Source organism: Ambystoma mexicanum, chromosome 7p (genome assembly GCF_040938575.1).
Source record: "Ambystoma mexicanum isolate Mex_15411 chromosome 7p, UKY_AmexF1_1, whole genome shotgun sequence".
NCBI classification, from domain to species: Eukaryota; Metazoa; Chordata; class Amphibia; order Caudata; family Ambystomatidae; genus Ambystoma; species Ambystoma mexicanum.
Genome location: NC_090939.1, coordinates 862,243,094 through 862,264,468, shown reverse-complemented (window position 1 = coordinate 862,264,468; position 21,375 = coordinate 862,243,094). Strand labels below are relative to the sequence as shown.

The 21,375-nt window shown below is 46.0% G+C and overlaps 1 protein-coding gene across 2 annotated transcripts in view; it reads right to left on the bottom strand.

Annotated features, from left to right (window-relative positions):
- Positions 1-21,375, bottom strand: part of LOC138526383 (homocysteine S-methyltransferase-like) — a 421,515-nt gene that overhangs the window by 164,704 nt on the left and 235,436 nt on the right. For both annotated transcript variants that reach the window (XM_069637059.1, XM_069637057.1), the window contains exon 6: positions 1,730-1,935. In XM_069637059.1, the coding sequence (XP_069493160.1) occupies positions 1,730-1,935 (206 nt within the window). The remainder of the gene's footprint in view (positions 1-1,729; positions 1,936-21,375) is intronic.

The following is a 21,375-nucleotide window of genomic DNA, read 5'->3' as shown; positions in this document are numbered from 1 at the left end:
TGGTTAAGTAAATCGGTTTTAAATCAGAGTTTTAGCGTAATTCTTTTTACATGAGGTGTTAAGTAACTTTATTTGGGTAACTTGCAATTTAAAGTGGAATTCATATGGTGCTCAGGTATGTGCCTCTACGGGTTCAGAATTAAATAATGTGTAATGTTACAGAGAATTAACTTCAATGGCTAAGTGTAATAATGTGACTTTTTTTCAACTGAAATTGACGGCGCAGAATTGTTGAAAATGCACTTGCACTTTGTTTTTAGAAGGCCTCTATATAGTTCCTGATTTTAATCTGTGTTAATGGTTTTACGGTGGATTTTTGTTCAACTGTGTTACATGGAAATATCTGATGTTCATACCATCTAAATGCCAACATAAAATTTGAAATTTAAAAAAATAATTACCAAGCCTGGTACGACTGGTTTTTACAAGGCTGGGATACCCCCATCTCCTCAAGATATGATAAACAATAAGCAATTAAATGCTGAACAGTCATCTGCATCCGACCCTTGTTTCCCACACAGATAAAAAATGAGAGTATAAAAAAACCAAATCCACTAATAAACAGGGAATAAATCAAATAAATGGCTCCGGTGTTAAGGGTACTATTTAGTGAACACATTCACTAGCACAATGGTGGAGGGATTGAAACACTGTGACCCATTTGATTAAGGGGTCACCCAGCCGATGTATTGCATATCAGATTTGAACCCTGGTCCCTATCTTTCATGGAGTAGGTGTTCAACCCCACAACCATTGTTGGCACAGAGGAAGACCAATGCCTGAATGCCAGTGTGCTCTACATGACTGTATGTCACACAGTAGTTTATAACCAGGGCCAGTGCATAAAAGCGCGGGTGCCTCAACCCTTGTTGAATGACAGGGAGCTTCCATGTGGTGAAATGCTAAAACCATTTCTGAAAGCTCTTTCAGGTGAGTATCGGAGATAAACTGGAACCAAAATAAAGCAGAGATATGTTGGAGAAATTGCAGATGAAAAGCAACATGTATAAATGTAAATCTCAAGTACAGTATTTCTGAACCTTGCACACAGCCAAATTCGCCTGCAGGTGCACACTGAATGCCCTCTACCTAGGAGGTGGGTAATATTCAGAGTGCATACCTACAGCACTCTTTGGGGGAGGCTTGTGGATCCCAGAGACTTTCTGCAGATAAAACCAAAGTGGCTGGCACAGTTAAGACATAGGCTACACCCCCCCCCCACCACCCTATGGATGATGCCCCCACTCTAAATTCAGGCTGTTAACACAAGCACTGTTAATATAGCATTTGCCATGCTAAGTATTTGCATGTTTGTTCCATGCACCTTGACCTTTCACAGAGGCCCTAAAAGGATGGGTGTAATTTGGAACTAACCACACCTCCCTGGGGGCCCTCAGGCTCCCATCAAATACTTGCCATCCATCAACACATATTTACAGAACAGTGGATAAGAAAGCAGGTGACATCAGCAAAAAGATTAAACAAGATAGATCTATTCACAAAAATTGAAAAAGCATGCAACAGTGAGAAAGGGTGAATGAGAAAAATAGACAGCTAGATGGATGCATAATCCTACTAACGAATTTAAAACATGCTAGAAAACAATGAGAACGTATAGAAAAGATGTTTAGGATCTCTGGCCCTCTGAAGAGGCTATCCGGTGGTGTGGTCTGCCTTGAAAATCATCAATTAAGGAATAAAGATCAATAAATAAAATGTACAAACTCACCCGGCATGGAGGTCCCAGACTCCTCCTCGGTTAGGATAAGCGATCCAGGGAATAGCAAGATGAGTAGTTCTGTTGGCAGATTTCAGAAGATGGCTTATTAAGTTAGGAGGGCTGCAGTTCACTCCCACAGCCACTAGTTGAGAGGATTTGGTTGCAACATTGACAGCATCTTCAAATTTCTCCCCGTGGCTGGTGTGCAATTCATCCTGAAACACATAGTAAGACGAAGTATCAAAACCAAATCTTAATCTAACCATATTTGAATGAGGATACACTCTGGAAAATGTATTATGTGGGGCGGATAGGTTGCACGTCGCTGACAAGAATAGATCAAGAAGTTTCATGTGGTTACACCAACCTCATTTTGGTCGTATAGTTGTCGACACTTCAACAAGCATGATCTAAAACCCTTATTTTTTCTGTTATTCTGTTATGGGCTTCCCCCTACCCCGCTCCTCCTTCATGCCTCACTTCGCTTTCCAAACCTTCAACTGCCACACCCTTTACCATACATATGGCAAATATTACTTACCAGTAATCTTTCTGTGGCTTGGATCTGCTTGGAATCACAGGCTTTGCATATTCCGCCATCTTATGGTTGGTGCAGAGTATTACATCATCTTGCGTTTTTAGAATTCTCAAAAAGGGTGCTGACAGGGACGTATCTGCAACACTATCCCTACTCTACGTGTACGGGTAACCATTATGCTTCATGCGTCAACATCGCCAGATTGTTTGTTTTCGGACATTGTAGGAGACACAGTGTTATAAAAAACTACTATTTATATGCCCCTTTTGCTCCCATTTGGGGAGGAAGGGCTGGTGCTTGTGAGTCTAAGCAGATAGAAGCCAGAAAAAAAGAAAATTACTTGCAAGTCATATTTGCCTTCTGAGGCTTGTGAGTCTGCTTAGATTCACATTATGTGCATAGATTAGCAAGGAGTATTTGTTGATGGTGGTGGGAGAGTTGGAGGAGCAGTTGTAAATAAATGTTTTAAAATAGCTTGCCCGACCTGAGAATCTGCTCTTGTTTGTGTCTCAACACAATAGTATTGTGTAAATGTGTGTATTCAACTCCATATTGCTACTTTGCAAATGGCTCCCAATGGTACATTAGCAAGGAAAGTAAGGTTTCTCCCGTACCCCTAGTTTAATGGGCTCTAGGGGTAATCGGAAGTGTTTTGTTTGCAGGAGAAGAACAAGTTACTCTCTTACCTGGTAACGTTCTTTCGATGGGATGGTCCCACGACGTATTCCATATCGCTGACAGTAATCACCACAGCTGTGCTGCTTTGGAAAATCTTCGGCGTCTGCGTCCTGCGTTAATGACGTCGATACGCCGCCCTCGAGGACCTCCTCTGACGGCCGACATCACTGGATGTTATAAGTAGGACGCACGACGCCCGTAGCCTCAGTTGTAGTTTTTTCCCCTAGAACGTGTGCCACCAGTCTTCTGCCAGTCAAACACACAAAGCCTTGCGGAAACGTAAGCTGCAATTGCATAAGAAATTCTGTAGCGGGGAAGGTAGGGAGGGAGCGATATGGAATACGTCGTCGGACCATCCCATCGAAAGAACGTTATCAGGTAAGAGAGTAACTTGTTCTTCGAGGGGATTGGGTCCTCCTGACGTATTCCATATCTATGACAGACTCCCAAAGCAGTACCAATGCAAGGAGGTGGGAAAAGAATTTAGAAAACAGAAATTTAGCATGGCCAATCAAATTGCGGAGTAAAGGACCGCCTTGCCAAAGGCCAGATCCTGCCCCCGGATGGAATCGAGGGAATATTGATGTACAAAAGTATGTACCAAAGCCCAGGTGGCTGCATCACAGATGTTGCGAATAGGAACACCCCTCTGCAGGGCAGCAGAGGCAGCCATACCCCTGGTAGAATGGGTCCGTAAGCCGACCGGTGGGTCCATACCCGCCAAGCGGTAACACTCAGAGATAGCCAAAATAATCCAGCGAGACAGTCTGTTTCGTCACAGCCTGTCCCAAACGCTTTCCAGCGTAACCAATAAATAGCTGCTCATCCACTCTGACCCGGGGCATGCGTGAAATATAAAAGCTTAACGCTCTCCTAGGATCAAGCCTGTGGAGCCTCTCCTCTTGCTTACCAGGATGTGGAGGAGGATAAAATGCCGGAAGAACAACCTTCTGGCCTAAATAAAATTCCGACACCACCTTCGGAAGAAAAGAAGGACGAACACTAAGGACAACCCTGTCCTTATGAAACACAGTGAAGGGTGGCTTAACTGAAAGTGCCTGTAACTCACTCACTCTGCGAGTGGAAGTGACCACAACTAAAAATACAGTTTTCAGAGTTAACAGTCTCAAAGGGCATGAATGCAAAGGCTCAAACGGAGCACTCATCAGAAACTTGAGAGCAAGGTTCAAATCCCAACCGGGCACCTGGAAAGGTGACGGAGGGAACACATTAGAGAGCCCTTTCAGGAACTGAGAAATTAAAGGAATTTTAAAATAGGAACACTCTTCAGACGAGCGCATAAATATGGACAGCGCCACCAGGTAACCTTTAATGGTACCCACTTGAAGGCCCCTGTGGGCCAAATAAAGCAAAAAAGACAGAACCATGGGAATGTCACATGCAAAAGGAACCACATTCTTAACCCTGCACCAGTCGCAGAACTTTCTCCAACGGCAACGGTACAGGGACTTTGTTGCAGGCCTTCTGGCCGAAAGCAACCCCTCCATCACGTCTTCAGGGAGGTCCCAATCCTTATTCCTCAACCTTTCAGAAACCAAGCGTGAAGGTTGAGGGACCTGACCTCTGGATGGAGAACCTGACTCCCCTCCCGTGAGAGCAGATTGTCTCGGTAGAGAGGACTACGTGGAGGGCAGATGGACAAGTCGAGAAGGTCCGGGTACCACGTCCTCTGGGCCCACGCCGGAGCAATGAGGATCATTCGGGAACTGAACCTCCGTAACCTCCGCAGTACTTGCGGGATGATGGGGACTGGAAGAAACACTTACAGCAGTGGGAATGACCACTCCACCACGAACGTGTCTCCTAAGGCTCCGTTTGGAGGAAATTCCCGCGAGCAGAACCTCTCGCACTTCCGGTTGACACTGGAGGCGAAGAGATCCACTTGAGGGGTCCCCCAAAGGTCAAAGATCTCCAGAAGAATCTCCTGAGTCAACTCCCACTCATGAGAGATCGCGCTCTGCCTGCTCAGAGCATCCGCCGTCTCGTTTTTGTCTCCTGCCAGATGAACTGCCGAGATCGAAACTTCCTGCTGGATTGCCCAGAACCAGAGCTGCATCGCTTCCCTGCAAAGAGGAAGTGACCCTGCCCCCTCCTTTTTGTTGTGGTATTGCATGGCCACCGTGTTGTCCGTCAGGATCAGGACATTTTTCCACGCACAGTTGGCAGAAAAGCCTTCAGGGCTAGCCTGACGGCCCTCAGCTCCAACAGATTGATATTGAGTCTGGACTCCGACGGAGACCAACGACCGCTGACTGTCAACTCGTTGGCATGAGCTCCCCATCCCGTATGGGATGCGTCCGTCACGATCGTCACCTCCGGCCAGGGCAGCCAAAATGGAGCCCACCCTCATCAGATTGCCTTTGTCGGCCCACCACAGAAGGTCCTGGGCGACCGAAGACGGCACCTGAACAGGGTCTGACATCCTGCCGGAGGACTGAGACCACTGGAGCTTGAGTGCCCATTGCAAAGATCTCATCCACAACCTGGCCTCTGGCACCAGAAGAATGCAGGATGCCATGAGGCCGAGCAGTCTCAAGAACTCGAACGCTGGGACTTGTGCACCATCTGCTGAATGTGATGAGCCCTCGCCTGGGGAGGAAAACACTGCCCCAGGGACGTGTCGAGCACCGCTCCGATGTACTGGAGCCTCTGAGTTGGTGTCAAATGGGACTTCTTTAAGTTGAGGGAGAAGCCCAGCTTGTGGAGGGAGTGGCAGGTGACTAACAGATGATCCAGGACTTGCTCGGGAGAGCGCGCCCTGATCAACCAATCGTCCAGGTAGGGGTAGACGTGAATCCCCCCTTTCCTGAGGTGCGCTGCCACCACTACCATGAGTTTGGTGAAGACCCTCGGGCGGAGGTCAATCCGGACGGCAGGACCCGAAACTGAAAGTGCGAGTCGCCAACCGCAAACCTCAGGTACTTCTTGTGCTTTGGATGGATCGGCACATGAAAATAAGCGTCCTTGAGGTCGAGAGACACCAACCAGTCCTGAAGTTGAAGGGCCTGGAGGACTTGAGAGGGAGTAACCATCTTGAACTTGTCCTTCCAGAGGAGTTTGCTCAAACCGCACAAGTCCATGATGGGTCTCAATCCCCCGTCTTTCTTGGAAATCACAAAAATAAGGGGAATACCATCCCTTGTTCCTCTCGGCTACAGGCACCAGTTCTATGGCGCCTTTCTCCAGCAGGGATTGAATTTCCTGCGCAAGGAGCGGATCCGGACTCTTCAAAGAGAGATTCCCCAGTGGATTGTCTTGAGGCTTCTGCCGGAAAGGAAGACAGTAGCCGTGGGTTATGATCTGCAGAACCCACACATCTGAAGTAATGGCACGCCACTCTGCAAGATGCTGCGCCAGCCTTCCCCCAACCGGCGAACCATGGGACATGGCCTCATGACTGAGCTGAAGCGGCTACAGCATTGCCTGAGGGCAAAGAGGCAACGGCCAGAGCGGCCTTGGCACCTCAAGTACTTTGTTTTCCACCTCTAGCACTCCTACAGTGGCCCCTTTGACTGGCAGCTCCTCTCGCTTTACCAAAGGATGAGTAATAACGAAAGGAACCTCCCCTCCATTGCTGTCCCCTAGGACGAAAAGGCGGAGGTTGTCGAACTGCAGCGCCCAACGAGTTTGCTGCAGCTTTTGAGGTCTGCAACCTCTCAAGGCTCTCGTCAGCCTTGCTGCCAAAAAGATGTTCCCCGTCAAAGGGCATGTTGAGGAGCCGGGCCTGCACATCAGGAGCAAACCCCGACTTCCGCAACTGGCAAACCTGCGTATCACGGTGCTCGCTGCCATGGACTGGCTGACGCAATCTGCCATGTCCAAACCCGACTGAACGGCCTCACACATAGCATCCTAGCCATCCTGAACCATGGCAAGGAAACCATCCCGTTCATCCCCTTCGAGAATATCTACAGCCGCCAAGGAAACAGTTCCACAGAGTGTGCGTGAAACGAGACAAGGCACAAATGGAGTTGGCCGCCTGAAACGCCATACCCCCTGCAGAAAACACTTTCTTCGCCCAGCCGTCAAAACCCTTGTCGTCCCTATCAGGAGGGATGGTAGGGTTCGACGCCTGCTTTGCCAGGGTCGTAGCCGCCTGCACCACCAAACTCTCCGGAGTAGGGTGCTTGGACAAGTGGCAGGGGTCACTACTGGCTGGGCGGTATTTTCGCGGCAAAGACTAACTCACTGCCGGGAGACTCTCCAGAGCAGTCCAAGCCGCCGCCACCCTTCTTTGCAGAGCCATATGGAAAGGCAGTACCGGGTCAGTTGGTGGACCAATGTCGAGGATATCCGTATGGTCATCCTGAACAAACTCCCCTGGGGGAGCAGACCATCCTAAGTACTCGGTGACCCGTGACATAAGGCGCCGGTACGAAGAATCGGCATGAGTGCCAGGCTCAGGCCTACAAAACTCCACCTCCGGAGAGGTGTCCAGCCCACTAGCATCATGTAGGGACTGCCTCAGGTCCTCAAACTGGCTATGGCCCGAGAGAATCTCGCCAGGCACCGTGTCAGGCACCATGCCATCATCAGAGCCCTCACCCACCTCTGAAATGAATTCCAGATGGTGGAAAGAAGGCGCAGAACTGGAACCAAAGCCATGCTTGACCTTGGCCAGAGCCTTTCTAGGTGGTTCCCCTGAGCCATGGGGTACCCCCGTCGACACAGCCCGAAAGGCATAGAGGGCATCGAGTGAATCGGCGTCAACGCCAGACGCGGCGCCGACAGCATCAACGGCGTCGACACAGGCCTCGAGGGCGGAGCCCGGAGCGTGTCCCTCGACATCCTGGGCGCCGACGGCATCCACGAATTCCTCAGGAGGCGGAGCCTCGAGAGAGTCCGTCGATGACCTCGGCGCCACAGGCGTCGATGTCTTCCTCGGAGACTTCACAGGCTCACTCGGTCTCGAGCGCGTCGAGGACCAGGACCTGGACCGGGCATGCTGAGACCGATTCCCCTTGTCCGAGCGGGACCTTTCCCGCGAATCGTGACGACCACCGAGCTCGAAGGTGTGCGAGCGGTGTCTCTCGGCTGATCACGACCGACCCCACTCGGAGGCACGGACGGACCAGTGCCTTGCGATTCGAGAATCGCCAACATTTTCTTCCCGAAGGAAGCCCATTCCTCCGGTGTCGCATGCTTGGTGGGTTAAGCGACCCGCCGACGGGCGGAGTCCTCGGATGAGGACAGGGAAGGCGACCGATGACGACGCTTCCGAGAGTGCCTCGAAGAGGCAGAGGAGTGGCGAGACCGACTCCGGGACCGAGACCCACTGGACTTCTGACGATGACGCGGAGAGTCGCCTCTCGAATCATCCGTCGAAAGCCCCGCAGACCTCGACTTCCAGGGCTTGGACACCTTACCTACCGACAACTTCTTCTTGCGCTCATGCAAGGCTTTGGACGTGAGCGACTGGCAGTCGACACAGTCATCTGTGTCATGGGCCTCCCTGAGGCACCAGAGGCAGGCGTTGTGCGAGTCCGTCACCGACATCTTGGACCCACAGTCCCCGCATTTCTTAAAGCCTGGACGCGGGGTTTAAGACGAGGTAGACATCTTCACGAAGAATAACTTCACAAACGAACAGGTTCGAAGAACCGAGATGAACAACAGAAACTCCAAAGAGTCGAGGCGTACCGATATTCACGAAGCAAACGCGTTCGCAGAAAAAACTGAACTGAGGCTACGGGCGTCGTGCGTCCTACCTATAACATCCAGTGACGTCGGCTGTCGGAGGAGGTCCTCCAGGGCGGCGTATCGACGTCATCGACGCAGGAGCCGAAGATTTTCCGAAGCAGCACAGCTGTGGTGATTACCGTCATAGATATGGAATACGTCGGAGGACCCAATCCCCTCGAATATCACATTTTAATACAACATACATTGCATCTAGCAATGGTTGCTTTAATAACTGCATCTCCCTCTCTCTGTTGCCATTGAAATAAAAAATTGGTCTGTTTTTTTAAGTTACTTAGTGTTGGCTAGGGGGCACATTACCACTCGGCAAATGTCAAGCGACTGAAATTCTCTTTCTCCTCTACTATGTGGAATTTGGAGGAAAGCTGGGAGCTCAATTGATTGACACAGAATTTTGAAATTAATTTAGGTGAAAATCTTATGTGTGTTCTATTTTTACAAATGGTTCAACCTATGGCAGGCTTGTAGCTCACAAATTCCTCAGAATTGACATGATTGCAGTAAGGAAGGTTACTTTACAAGAATGTTCTTTTAAAGGTGCTTTGTCCATCAGTTCAAAAGTAGATCTCATCCTGTTTAGATCCCATCCTGGTTGGGGATAAGCCACTGGAGGATAGATGCTCTCAATTCCTTCCATGAAGGCTTTAACTACTGGTACCTTCCACCAAGATATCCTTGGTTGTGATGTGGTGTAAGCTGCTAAAACTACTAGATGTACTTTCAGTGAGTTGTAATCTAGTCCTGCGTCGAATAAGCATAAGGTAGATAATTCCAAAATCCACATCTGCAGCTGAGAAATCAATTGAATTGATTGTTTTTTTCCTACACCTCATTACAAATATTTTCCACTTGTTGACATAGCAGTGTCTGGTGTTTGGCATTCTTGCTTCGTGCAATATATCCATACATCATGTGGGTAAATGTGAACAGCCACATTCTATGACTTCAGTGGCCAGGCTGCTAAATTGCTTGTCTGTGGGTTTGGATGACGTATTTGCTTGTGGTTCTGAGTAAACTGATCATGGATTGTATGGAGTTTGATTGGTGGGCAGAGAAACTTTGTTTAGTAGGTGTGATTACCACAGTTGTCTTGCTGACATTATTTTGATGAAAATGATTGTTACTTTCTCTTGATGTAACTTGTGAATTATCTTGCGAATTAGCTGTGTTGGGGAAAAAAAGCATATACAAATACCCCATACCATCTCATCCATAGTGCATTACCTAGGGACCCTGGTTGTGGGGACCTGGATGAGAAGTTTTTGGGGTGTTTTCGCTTGTTACAAACAGATCGACTGATGGTGTCCCCATATTGCAAAAATCTGTCTCAGTGGATTGGTGTGGAGCTCCCACTTGTGTTGGATTATTAGAACTCTGCGTCGGGTGTCTTCTAGACAGCTGTGTTCCCCTGGAACATGCTCTGCTTGGATGGACATGTTTCGTTGTATGCACCCGTGTCAAATGTTTGGTGCTATAATGGACAGTTTCTTAGTGTGTGCCGCCCTGTTTGTTGATGTAAAACATTGCGATTGTGTGGTCTGTTTGTATGAGGATGTTCTTTCATTTTCATTGGAATGAGTTTAATGCCATTTAGATTGCTAGAAGTTCCAGTCAATTTATGTGGTTGTTTATTTGCATCTTTAACCAACTTCCCTGCGCAGTAAGCTGTTGGCAATATGCACCCCAGCCTGTTAGAGATGCATCTGTTATTGTTATTTGTGCTGACAGAGTAGTAGGTCACTAATGAAGGCTTTTGTTTGCTGATTGTGGGAATATCGCTATATCATCCCACTGGCCTGTCCTTTGAGTGTATTGGGCGCATCTTGATGCATGCATGGGGTATTATAAAAATGCATGATACCTCGGCAACCCCCAGTCCCATTCTTGGACATTTTGGGTTTTCGTTTTTTTTTTTAGACTGCCGGATTCGGCATATTCTCTCATGCATTATTTTTTCTCTACATTTTATGCAAATACCGTCTGTTGCAGGTGTAGTAGGCATTCCTGTGCATCCTTTCCTATTATTAGTCAATCGTTCAGGTAGGTATACACTGTGATGGCCTTGCAGCGTATATGTGCAGCAACGACTGTGATGTTAATGTTAAATGTTAAAGGTATTTGTACCGCGCACCGTCACCAACGGAATTGGTCCCCAGGCACTCTGGCGGATCTGTAAACGATAAGGTGGGAAGGGTTAGTAAGGTGAAGAGGGAGTAGGATAGTGAGAGGAGTGGTGTTCTGTTGGCAGCTTCAGCTCGGTATATACCAGATACTGAGCTTTGGTGCAGGTATTGGATCGGTGTCAGTCCGCGTGTGCTGTTGCTCCGGCTTATGTGTTGTTGCAGTGTTGTGAAGTGCGTGCGGCTTGTGGTGCGAGAGATGGTTGTGTGAGTTTTTGAGTGAGATAAGTATGCAAAGTTTGAGGTTATATTGGTTAGTGGGTTACAGGACCTTTAGCATGCTAACAATCACAGTTTTCTCTAAGTGTGGCACTTGTTGGCCTTCACAGTCTTATCTAGAAGTGCCGCAGGCCAATGTTCAGAGTTCTATCTAGGTGTGGGGGTGCTAACATTCACAATCCTATCCAGGAGCGGCGCAGGCTGGTGTTCCCAGTTCTAAGTGTGGTACATGCTAACCTTCAAGTTTCATCTGGGCACGGGCATGCTATCCTTCAATCAAAAACCTATCTAGATGCGACGCCGGCTAATGTTCCCATTCTATCCAGATGCGACGCAGGCTAATGTCCACAATTCTTTCCAACCGTGGACATGCCAATATTCACAATTCTATCCAAGTGTGGACGTGCTAGCATTCACAACTCCATCTAGATGCGACGCAGGATAATGTTCACAATTCTATCTAAGTGTGGACATGCTAATATTTACCAATCTGTCTAAGTGTGGACATGCTAATATTCACAATTCCATCTAGATGTGACGCAGGCTAATGTTCACAATTCTATCTAAGTGTGGACATGCTAATATTCACAATTCCATCTAGATGCGACACAGGCTAATATTTACAATTCTATCTAAGTGTGGGCATGCTAATATTATGGCTCTCTATGTCATTGGGAGGTAAGATAGAGTGGCAATGGTTTTCTGGAGTGGAGTAATTGCTCCAATCCCCACCCATGCCACACTCACAGTTTTTGTTGGTGTCTGTTGACTTCTGGCTTCACTGGCTTCCCCTGCTGACACCTGCAGACACATCTTGGAACCGCCAATGTTGGAGCCGCCCTTGGCCTTGGGGCCCTTAGCCACAGGGGCTGCCGGGCAGAGGGCTGCCCTGGGAGGGTTCATGATATGTGGCCAAGACATCAATCATGGTGCAGGGGGAGGATTGGGCTGGGGAAGGGGGGATAAGGAGGAAGGGGGCTGCAGCGCCGAGTGCGCAAACGTTTCCATTTTAAACACTTTTACAGTGTTTGGAAGCGTTGTGGGGCATCTAGGGGCACACTCACCTCAGCCGGGTCTTTTTGTGGAGTGAAGGTGCTGGCGAGGACGCCACGCACCGGGAGTTTGTTTTCCTTTTTTTTTTTTTTTTTTTTTACAAAATATGGGCCAGGACACCAATCATGGTGCAGGGGGAGGGTTGGGAGGCGGGATTGGGCTGGGGAAGGGGGGGAGGAGGAAGGGCAGGGGGCTGCAGCGCCGAGTGCACAAACGTTTCCATTTTAAACACTTTTACAGTGTTTGGAAGCGTTGTGGGGCATCTGGGGGCACACTCACCTCAGCCAGGTCTTTTTGTGGAGTTTTGTAGTGATCACCTCTGTAAATACATGTAGTGCCGAGGAAATTCCAAAAAGGAGCACCTTGAATTGGTAATGCTCGTTTTATATTTTGAATCAGAGGAAAAACATTGAAATATGAAAGTATGCATCTTTCATATCCAATGCAGTCTTGTGACTCTTCCTTTTAGGAGAGGGATGACCTCCTGCAGGGTTATCATTCTGAATTTTTGCAATTTTACATATTTGCTTGCCAGTCTTAGGTCTAATATTGGTCTCATGATTTCATCTTTTTTGGGAACTATAGAATAAACAGAGTAAATTCCTGTGTTTACCTGTTCCATTAGCACGTGTTCTATCGCTCCTTTTAAGATGAATGCCTTTTTGTAGAATCTTTAGATTTTCTTGAGGTACTGCTCTTCCTCTCTGCAGGAGACTGCACGGTTTGGACAGTAGTCCGATGCAATACACTTGTCTGAATGTGCCTAAAACCTACTTCTCAGAAGTTAGTCCACAGCCATGCGAGGACAACTCATATACATCCACACATGGGAGGGGACTATCGCTGAGCAGTAATTTTTGGCCCCCGAGGCCTGCCCTCTACATATGCCCTACCTCTATGAAGTTGTCAAATACCTGCATATCCTCCTGTTCTTTGCATAAAGGAAGTCTGGCAACTGGGATACCACCTGGGAAATTTGAATGGCCTGCTGGGTGATTACATGGCTGGGCCCGACAAGACCATCTCCCAGCAGAAGACCCCCTTTCTTGGAATGTCATCCTAGTTATCTGCCCTAGACTTTTAATAGACTTTTATTAGTCTCCTGTTCTTTTTTCAGCTTTTGCTAGAGCATTATTAACAGGCGTTCCAAACCAATGGCCTTCTTCTACTGACTTATCAAATACATTTGCCTGTGTTTTGGCTTTGAAGCATGACCCCAGTGCCAAGCATGTCTTTTAATGACAGTTGATCCAGACACCAACCTTCAGGTTGTGTCTGCCATATCTAGACTATTTAATGATGGCATTGGTTTAATTTTTCCCTTCTGTAATTACATTAATCCTGGCTAATTTGAGAGGTTCAGCCACTTTATCTGCAAAGTGCTCTATCTCGTTCAATTCCGGCTATATCTTGCTATAAGGGCAGTAGCGTTTGCAGTTCTGACCTTGTGAACTGCTGATATAACTATCTTTTTATCGAAAGCGTATACTTTCTTGCTTTCTTCGTCAGAGGGGTATTTGTTAGTTTATATTGGAGTTATTCACCTCTTTTGAATTGTGGTTGATATAAGAGAGTTTACTTTTAAGTGTCCTCTTATGTAGAGTGGATCACTAGTTGCTGCCTTATATTTTTTCCTGTGTGTGTGGGTTTCTGCCTCAGTCTGTACTGGGTTAAGTAGCGAAGGTGTAATCCTTTTTAGTATACTTTTAAGTAACAGGATTAAGAGATTGATTTCCTTTAAAATATCTTTGAGTGTCTTCCTCTGGCTCTTCAGCATATCAAATCTAGTTGCTGCTCCTATAAGTAGATCAGCATATAGAACCTTATCTTCCGTAGGTGAGGAAGTAGTGGGTGGTTCTGCTATGTCAGGCCATGGTAATGTACAATCATCCGCATCAATATTGTCCTCATCTATCACAATTTCATCATCTGAATACAAGTCCTCTTCAATTTTATCTTCTTGCTCATGCATGACATGTTCAACCTGTTCAGGGCTTATTTTCCCCTTTTGACCTACAATGGATTTGACTAAGGTATCCCCCGTTTTCTTTTTAGGGAGTTTATAACAAAACTCCATGGAGGATTGCATCGTCGCTAAAATGCTAGCAAAACTTTCCCCTGACCAAGGTTTACTTTGAGGTGTCTGTTGGTGGGTTGATTTTTTTTAGGTAACCCTTCCTCTTCTTCCAATTCTGAATCTGATGAAGAAACAGAACCCTTCTTCTGCATTGCAGATCATAGAGTTCCCTTTTGCCTGGATGTTCCTTTACCTTCTAAAGATGGTGAGATGGAATTTCTTTTTCCTGCTACGGACATCGAGATCGACGTTTTATTTAGACATTGAAACGTCTTTCGATACTGATTTTTCTCCACTCTGATTCAAACGGCATTCATCTGTATTGGTTTTACCTTTTGACGCCTGTGTTGAGTATTTTAATGTTGTTCTGTGTTTCTGTGATCCCAAGCCATGTTCGGCTTCCGGTTTTGGCATCGAAACTGTGTGCCTGGATATTTTTTGTTTCTGTGTCAGAACTAATTTATATAATGTATGTTTAACTCGGGACATGTCAGATTTCGTTTTTTGGCTTGGCATGAACAGCCTTTTGGACACTAGGCGTTGTCTCCATAGCTCGACCTGACGTCTACGCTATGGAGCTGGGGGCCAGCTGCAGGGAAATGTTTGATGCTTTATCCAATTCCTGCTCTTCGGCATCACTCTCAAAGCAGATGCCTACTACTTCAGCCTTGAAGTCTTCTGCAGTTGCAGTAGAATCTCCCAACCTCTTTCCTGCTGCATTGCGTCCGCTCCTCACTATTTTGTTCAATTCTCCTTATGGGTTCTCGGCTTAAAAAAACATACAACCTTTACACCGAGAGTCGTCGTGATCACTTGGAAGATAACAATTGCACACCTGGTGCTGGTCCTTCCAAGGGAATCTGGTGTTGCACAATGGAACATTTTTTAATCATTATTCTCCATTGGATGGCAAGATAGCAGGCAAGCTACAATTACACATGTTAGTGTAAAAAGTAGTCGTGTGTAAAGTCATGCTCTAAATGAAAGGGACTAAAGTATGTCTGTTTACCCTCTCCAACTCCCCCTACTGCATCGCCTTTCGACGTGATGTCTGTGCCAACCACTGACGATGTTAAATGTTGAAATCTAGTTCTCAACCTCAACAGCTATGATTGTTTCATCAAATAACAGAGACTCTTGTGTTTTGCGACCAACCTAAATGGTGGAAAATACAATCTGACAATGTTAATACGTGAAGCATCCTGGGTACCTGCACATGCAGTGAAGGGATAGTGTGGCACGCCCCTTTTCGAATTTGAAAACACAAGATGCAATACTCTGCCCCAACAACTGCATGGCAGCCTATACAAAGCATATGAATCTATGCAGATTTTCACAGAGAAGGATGTATTGACGCTGCCAGTTCGACGCGGGCCAATTCGGCATGACCGCTTTGGCACAGCGGACATTTCGGTGCGCCCATTTTGGTGTACCCAGTTCGGCGCACGAACGTTTCGCCGCCGGTAAGTTTTGGCACGAAGGATGCTGAAAATGGGCTGGAATGGACAGGACAATTCTGCAGATGCATTCCCAACAGAGCCGAAAATGATTCCATGAGTAATTATTTATTTAGCAGTTTAACACACCATCGTATACACAGATTAGCTGCACTTTTAGGTAAATGCAAGAGAATGAACCATCCAGGCATGTCAGCGGGGCTCCACTCCGAGCCTCTGGGGAAATAAGTGAAAAAGTTACATATTTAAGTATGTTTTGGATCGACACTGACATTATTTTTCTTTTAATGACAGTGTCACGGCAAAACATACTGAAATATGTAACTTTTTTTTATTACAATAATAAATGATGGTGTTTGAATACGTCACTTGTACATACTCCAACTACAAGATGGGTTTGGCCTTGTGGTTACACATCCACCACAGAGGCTTGCGTCCCCTGGTTAATGGCTAAACCAAACCTTTTTTTATTTTTACATTAAAATTAAAATAATGGTATGTTTTGCACATTTAAAAAAAAAATAAAGGCTTAGCTCAGCCACGAACCATGGCACGCCAGCCTGTGGGGGCAGGGGAAGAGAACTTTACTGCAAAGCCAAACGCCTCCTGTAATTTCAATGTGCACAAGTTACATATTTCACCACCGTAATTCAATATTTTAATTACAATTTTTTTTAACATATTTCGCCACTTTCACTCAAGGAAGAACACTACTTTAAAAGAAAAATGTGTTAATGATTACTTCCCCTCAGCCTTCAGTCCTGCCTCTATAGCTTCTTTCTTTCCCCTCCTAGCTCACACCTTGCATCATATACCGCTCTCCCCCTTTCCCTGCCTCTGTGCTTCCATCCCTCTGAGCTTTATTTCTCTTCCATCCAGCTACAGCCTTTCATTCATGTACTCAGCCCTCCTCCTCCCTTCTTTCTTTCTTTGCCCCATCTCTTTTTTCACTCTTGCCCCACCCTGGCTTTCTGTTTCCATATTCCTCCCTGCGGTCATTGCATGCTAAGCGCAGGAACCTCCGATCCTAATCCACAAGAATGGCACACAGCTTATAACAAGCATGCTCGGTGTTTAATGCACAGTACCAAAAAAGCATTACAAATGCACAAACTAAGATACCCATGGCATAAAGCGCAGGATACGCTGAACAGCACGCACAAAGCACAGAGCATGTTCTCCACCGACTCCACAAAGACCAGCATCCCTTCCAACTCCCACACTCCACAGACCAGCACCCTCGTTCTCCCCCACCCCATCTCAGCCCCCCTCCCCGGTCTCTGGAAAGATTAGGCTGCAAAATTAATAATTACACATGGAATGGAAATCTGACGACCATTAAATGCAGTACGACAAAGGACGGAATGTGCTCATCATTATAAAGGCGGGAGAACGGAACATTCCTTATTGGTGTTAAATGATTACTTGTCACAAATGAAACACGTTAACAGGTATCATACCTGTCACAGCAGTGACAAAAAGGGGTGTACCAGATTCACAAACCTTCAAAATATATACATACATTCAAGGTAAAAACTTTAGTTGCAGGAACGTTAAGCTGAGAACGAAACGCAACAAAACCTCTGAAATTCAGTTAAAGCCACCTTAACTTCGTGCCCTCTGTTATGCAGCCTATGACCACAAGGATGACATCACTGATGACATCACTAATTACATCAGCTATGACATCACTGATGTAATCTCTGATTAGATTACAACACTAACCGGATATGGCCAGTGCCCACTGCCTTTGGCCGTGCCTACTGTATGGTTTAAGACATTAAGGGGCCACTAGCCATGGCCTTCGGCTACGGCCAGTGGCCACAACCTTTAGCTGTGACCACATGTATATTTTACAAAAGTAACCGGACACTAGCCATGGCCTTCGGCCATGCCCACTATATATTTGACCACATTCAAGGGCCACTAGCCATGGCCTTCATCCATGGCTAGTGGCCACGCCCTTCGGCCATCCCCCTGTTTATTATAACACATTAAGGGGCAGTAGCTATGGTGTTCCGTCATGGCTAGTGTCCACAGCCTTCAGCCATGCTCACTTCTCTTTTCAGTTATATTTGGCCAGTACTCACTTTTTAGCAGATTCGCATGTCCCGGGGCACCCTACGCTTTTAGGCTGACTCAACAGTTCACCATGTGGCTGCTGGGAGGAGTTTACGTGGGGCCTGCTACCACTTCTCGACAGAATCTCATTTGGTTCCCGCGTTGGCTTAGAAGTCCTTTGCTGCCAAAACCAGTGCAGCTGTGCAAGATTGCGTCTCGCTGGGCCCCGCTGTACACCGCTCACATCAGCGTCACCAGAGATCCTCCTCTCAGCTCCCGAACACTGCCAATCTGCTGCTGGCAGACGTCTCCTCTTCTCTCCATGGGTCTTTTGCATGGGATTGCCTCTGCCACCGGCCTCGCTTCCCGGTCAGCATACTCTGCAGCCTTTCTCCAATCTTCTTTTGCTGGAGGTGATCCATGGCTTTAAATGTCCTGCGCAGCCGATTAGGTTTGTGACAGCTAGACTTCACATTACTCTTAGCATCACACTTCCTCCTTGAGGGCTCCTTTATCCTCTTCCTCGTCGCAGTACCTGAGGCTTTCTGGGACTTGAAGTCCAGGACATTTCAACTGATTTTAAGTCACATTGTTGAACAGTTGCATTTAAAATACAATTTCCAAAAACATCTGATGTTACACAACAATATGCCATAAAAGACTCTGGAATTAGGGTTTCCTCCTCACAGAAAGGGGTAGAATACTGTGTCTCTCCTGTCGGAGTCACCACTTCCTCCAGTAGTCATCTTCTCCCTCCCTCCCTCCCTCCCGACACCTCCTCCAGGGTCAGGATCAGGTAGCGGCTGCCTTTCCCTGGCCATGCGGAAGGAGACCACCACCAGGGAATCAGAGATGAATCTGCAGGATTCATCAAATACCTTTACCCTGATGTTGATTTTTGCAGCCTTTATTGGGAACCGGGAAAGGAAATCTACATTCCCCTGCTATTTTCCTTTCTGATGTTCCATTATTAAACAATAGGGTTATTAATGAAGAAACCAGCACATGACACTTGCATTAGTATCTTTGCTAAGGCTTAACCATTTTTAAGAGTCATGGTCTGTAACAAGTCAGAATTTCCTACCAGTTAGATAATATCTAAGGTTAGTCACCGCCCATTTAATGGCCAAGCTTCAAGCCCAAGAGTGGCATAATGTTTCTCCCGGGTAAACAACTTTCGACTTATACAGAGGATAGGATGTTCTATGCCATCATGACTTTGTGAAAGAACTGCACCTAACCCAATATGTGAGGCATAAGTTCATTAAAAAAATTCCTTATTGAAATCTGCCATTTTAAACACAGGCTCACTATATAGAATATGCTTAAACTTATCAAAACACCATTGATCATCCTCCTTCCATTTGATTTTCTGTGGCTCAGTATTTTTGAGTTTATCATTAAGACAAGACATCATAGATGAACATTTAGGGACAAAACATCCATAATATCATACTAAACCCAAAAAGGCTCTTAGATCTTTCTTTGTCTTGGGGTTTCCTTGACTGCCTTAACTTTTTCAGTTTGAGGTTGCAACAAGCCATTACCCACGAGAAATTCAAGATATTTGACTGCTGATCACGCCAGGTGACATTTCTTTGGATTGGCTGTGAGTCCTGCTTCCCTTGAGGGTCTAGTGACTAAATAAAGATGGTACATATGTTCTCTCCATGATTTACTGTGTATAATAATATCATCAATGTAAGCCCCACAGAAGGAAGCAGAGGTTCGGAGGACTTAGTCGTTAACCTTTAAAAGGTAGCTGGAGCTCCGTGCAAACCAAGAGGTAGGACTTTAAACTGAAAAGGGGAGTAGAAAAATCTGTTTTTGGTTTATCTGAAGGATAATGGGAACCTGCCATTATCCTTTTGTTAAATCAATCGGAGAGGTATACTGCATCTCCCAAAATATCAATGAATTCATCAATTCTAGGCATGGGACAACTATCAAAATGGGATACGTCATTAACTTTTCAAATGTCAATGCAAAATCTCCATGACTGGTCCGGTTTAGAAGATAATACAATAGGGGAAGATCAGGGGCTGTGAGAGGGTTCTATAATGTCAGCCTTTAACATGGTTTTCAACTCCTCTTGAATGATATTCTTTCTGCTCTCAGGTATTCACTAAGGTTTTAAATGAATACCCTTCCCAGGAGAAGTATGAATATAATGGTATACTCCATTTACTCTTCCAGGTTCTGCTCTATAAACACCAGGCAACTGTTTTAAGAGATCCATTAGGTCCTGTTTTGGATTTTGAGCTAAATCTGAAGAAATTAAGGTGTTGCTGTCATTTTCAGATAGCAGACTAGTTAACATAAGTGAAATATCCTCACTAGGGTTTTCTTGCCACTCCTTAAAAAGATTTACATGATAGATATGAGTTTTAAATTTTCTATCTCATACTCAATAATTATAGGGTCCTGTTTGTTCTATAATTTCATGAGGTCCATACCATTTAGAAAGCATTTTATTTTCTGAGGAGGGGAGAAAGACTAATACTTTCGGACTAACAGAAAAAGATCTTAACACTGCTTTTTTATCTAGTTCTAATCATGTAATTCTGCACTATAGAGCGTACTGCTGCCATATGTTCTTTCAACCGCTGAGCTGTTTGGGATAATGATAGGACAGCTTTTTCTCAGTCCTCCCATTTGTCTTTCAACATGTCCAACACATCTCTTGGTTTCCTCCCATACAACAATTCAAATGTGGAAAATCCTGTGGAAGATTGAGGGGTTTTCCTAACAGCGAAAAGGGCCCATGGTGTCATAATATCCCAATTGTTCCCATCCACTTGCACTAGTTTCTTTAGAATGTGTTTTAAGGTTTTATTAAAGCGTTCAACTAAACTATTAGTTTGGGGATGATAAATGGAAGTATGCAAGGTTTTAATCTGAAGAATTTGTTTAACCTCTAACGGAAGTTTACTTATAAAAGTAGATCCTTGATCAGTTAAGATCTCTTCTGGAAAACCAACTCTTGAAACGAAAGGGATTAGATGTTTTAAAATGTGTTATGAGTGTAACGCTCACCTGATTCCCGTAGAGGCGCCGGTCTTGACTGGGCGTATACCGTATCTTCTAAGGTGATGTGTAACACACGGCTGGCTCTTTGGGCTGGACCCCTGTGCACTGTATGTCTGACTTGAAGGGTAAGGTGTCTGCAGATAGAAAATATGGGATTAATGAACTGGGTTATTGAATGTCTCTCTCTTCTTACCTTTCTTTTCTCCTGTAGGACCCCAAAGGTTAACGCGCTCACCTTAGGGAAGTGAACGCTGTGCTCTCCATCTGCTTCGGAGCAGGGTGCTGAAACCAGTTTCCTCACTGGATAAGGGAAGCAGGCCTCTTGACTTCAGAGGACTGCTGTCCGTCGTTTTCTTCACGCACGGTAAGTTTCGAGTAATTCAAATGTCTTTAAAATTCTTTAGTACTGTTGTATCTTGTTTTTTGCAGGGTCCGGCGATGGCGAAGATGGAGCCCGTGTGATGAATAGAAGCGCCTTGAAGCACGTAAGTAAGCGCTTGCTGCCTGCTTCACGGCGCGCTCTAACTGTCTTTTTCCTTTGCAGGTATAAGTTCGGAGTGGCTGCAGGGTGCCGGAATACCCACTGGGTTAGATGTGAAAGGAGTAATGGCTCGTGAGTATTTAAGTTCCCCAAAGTCTTT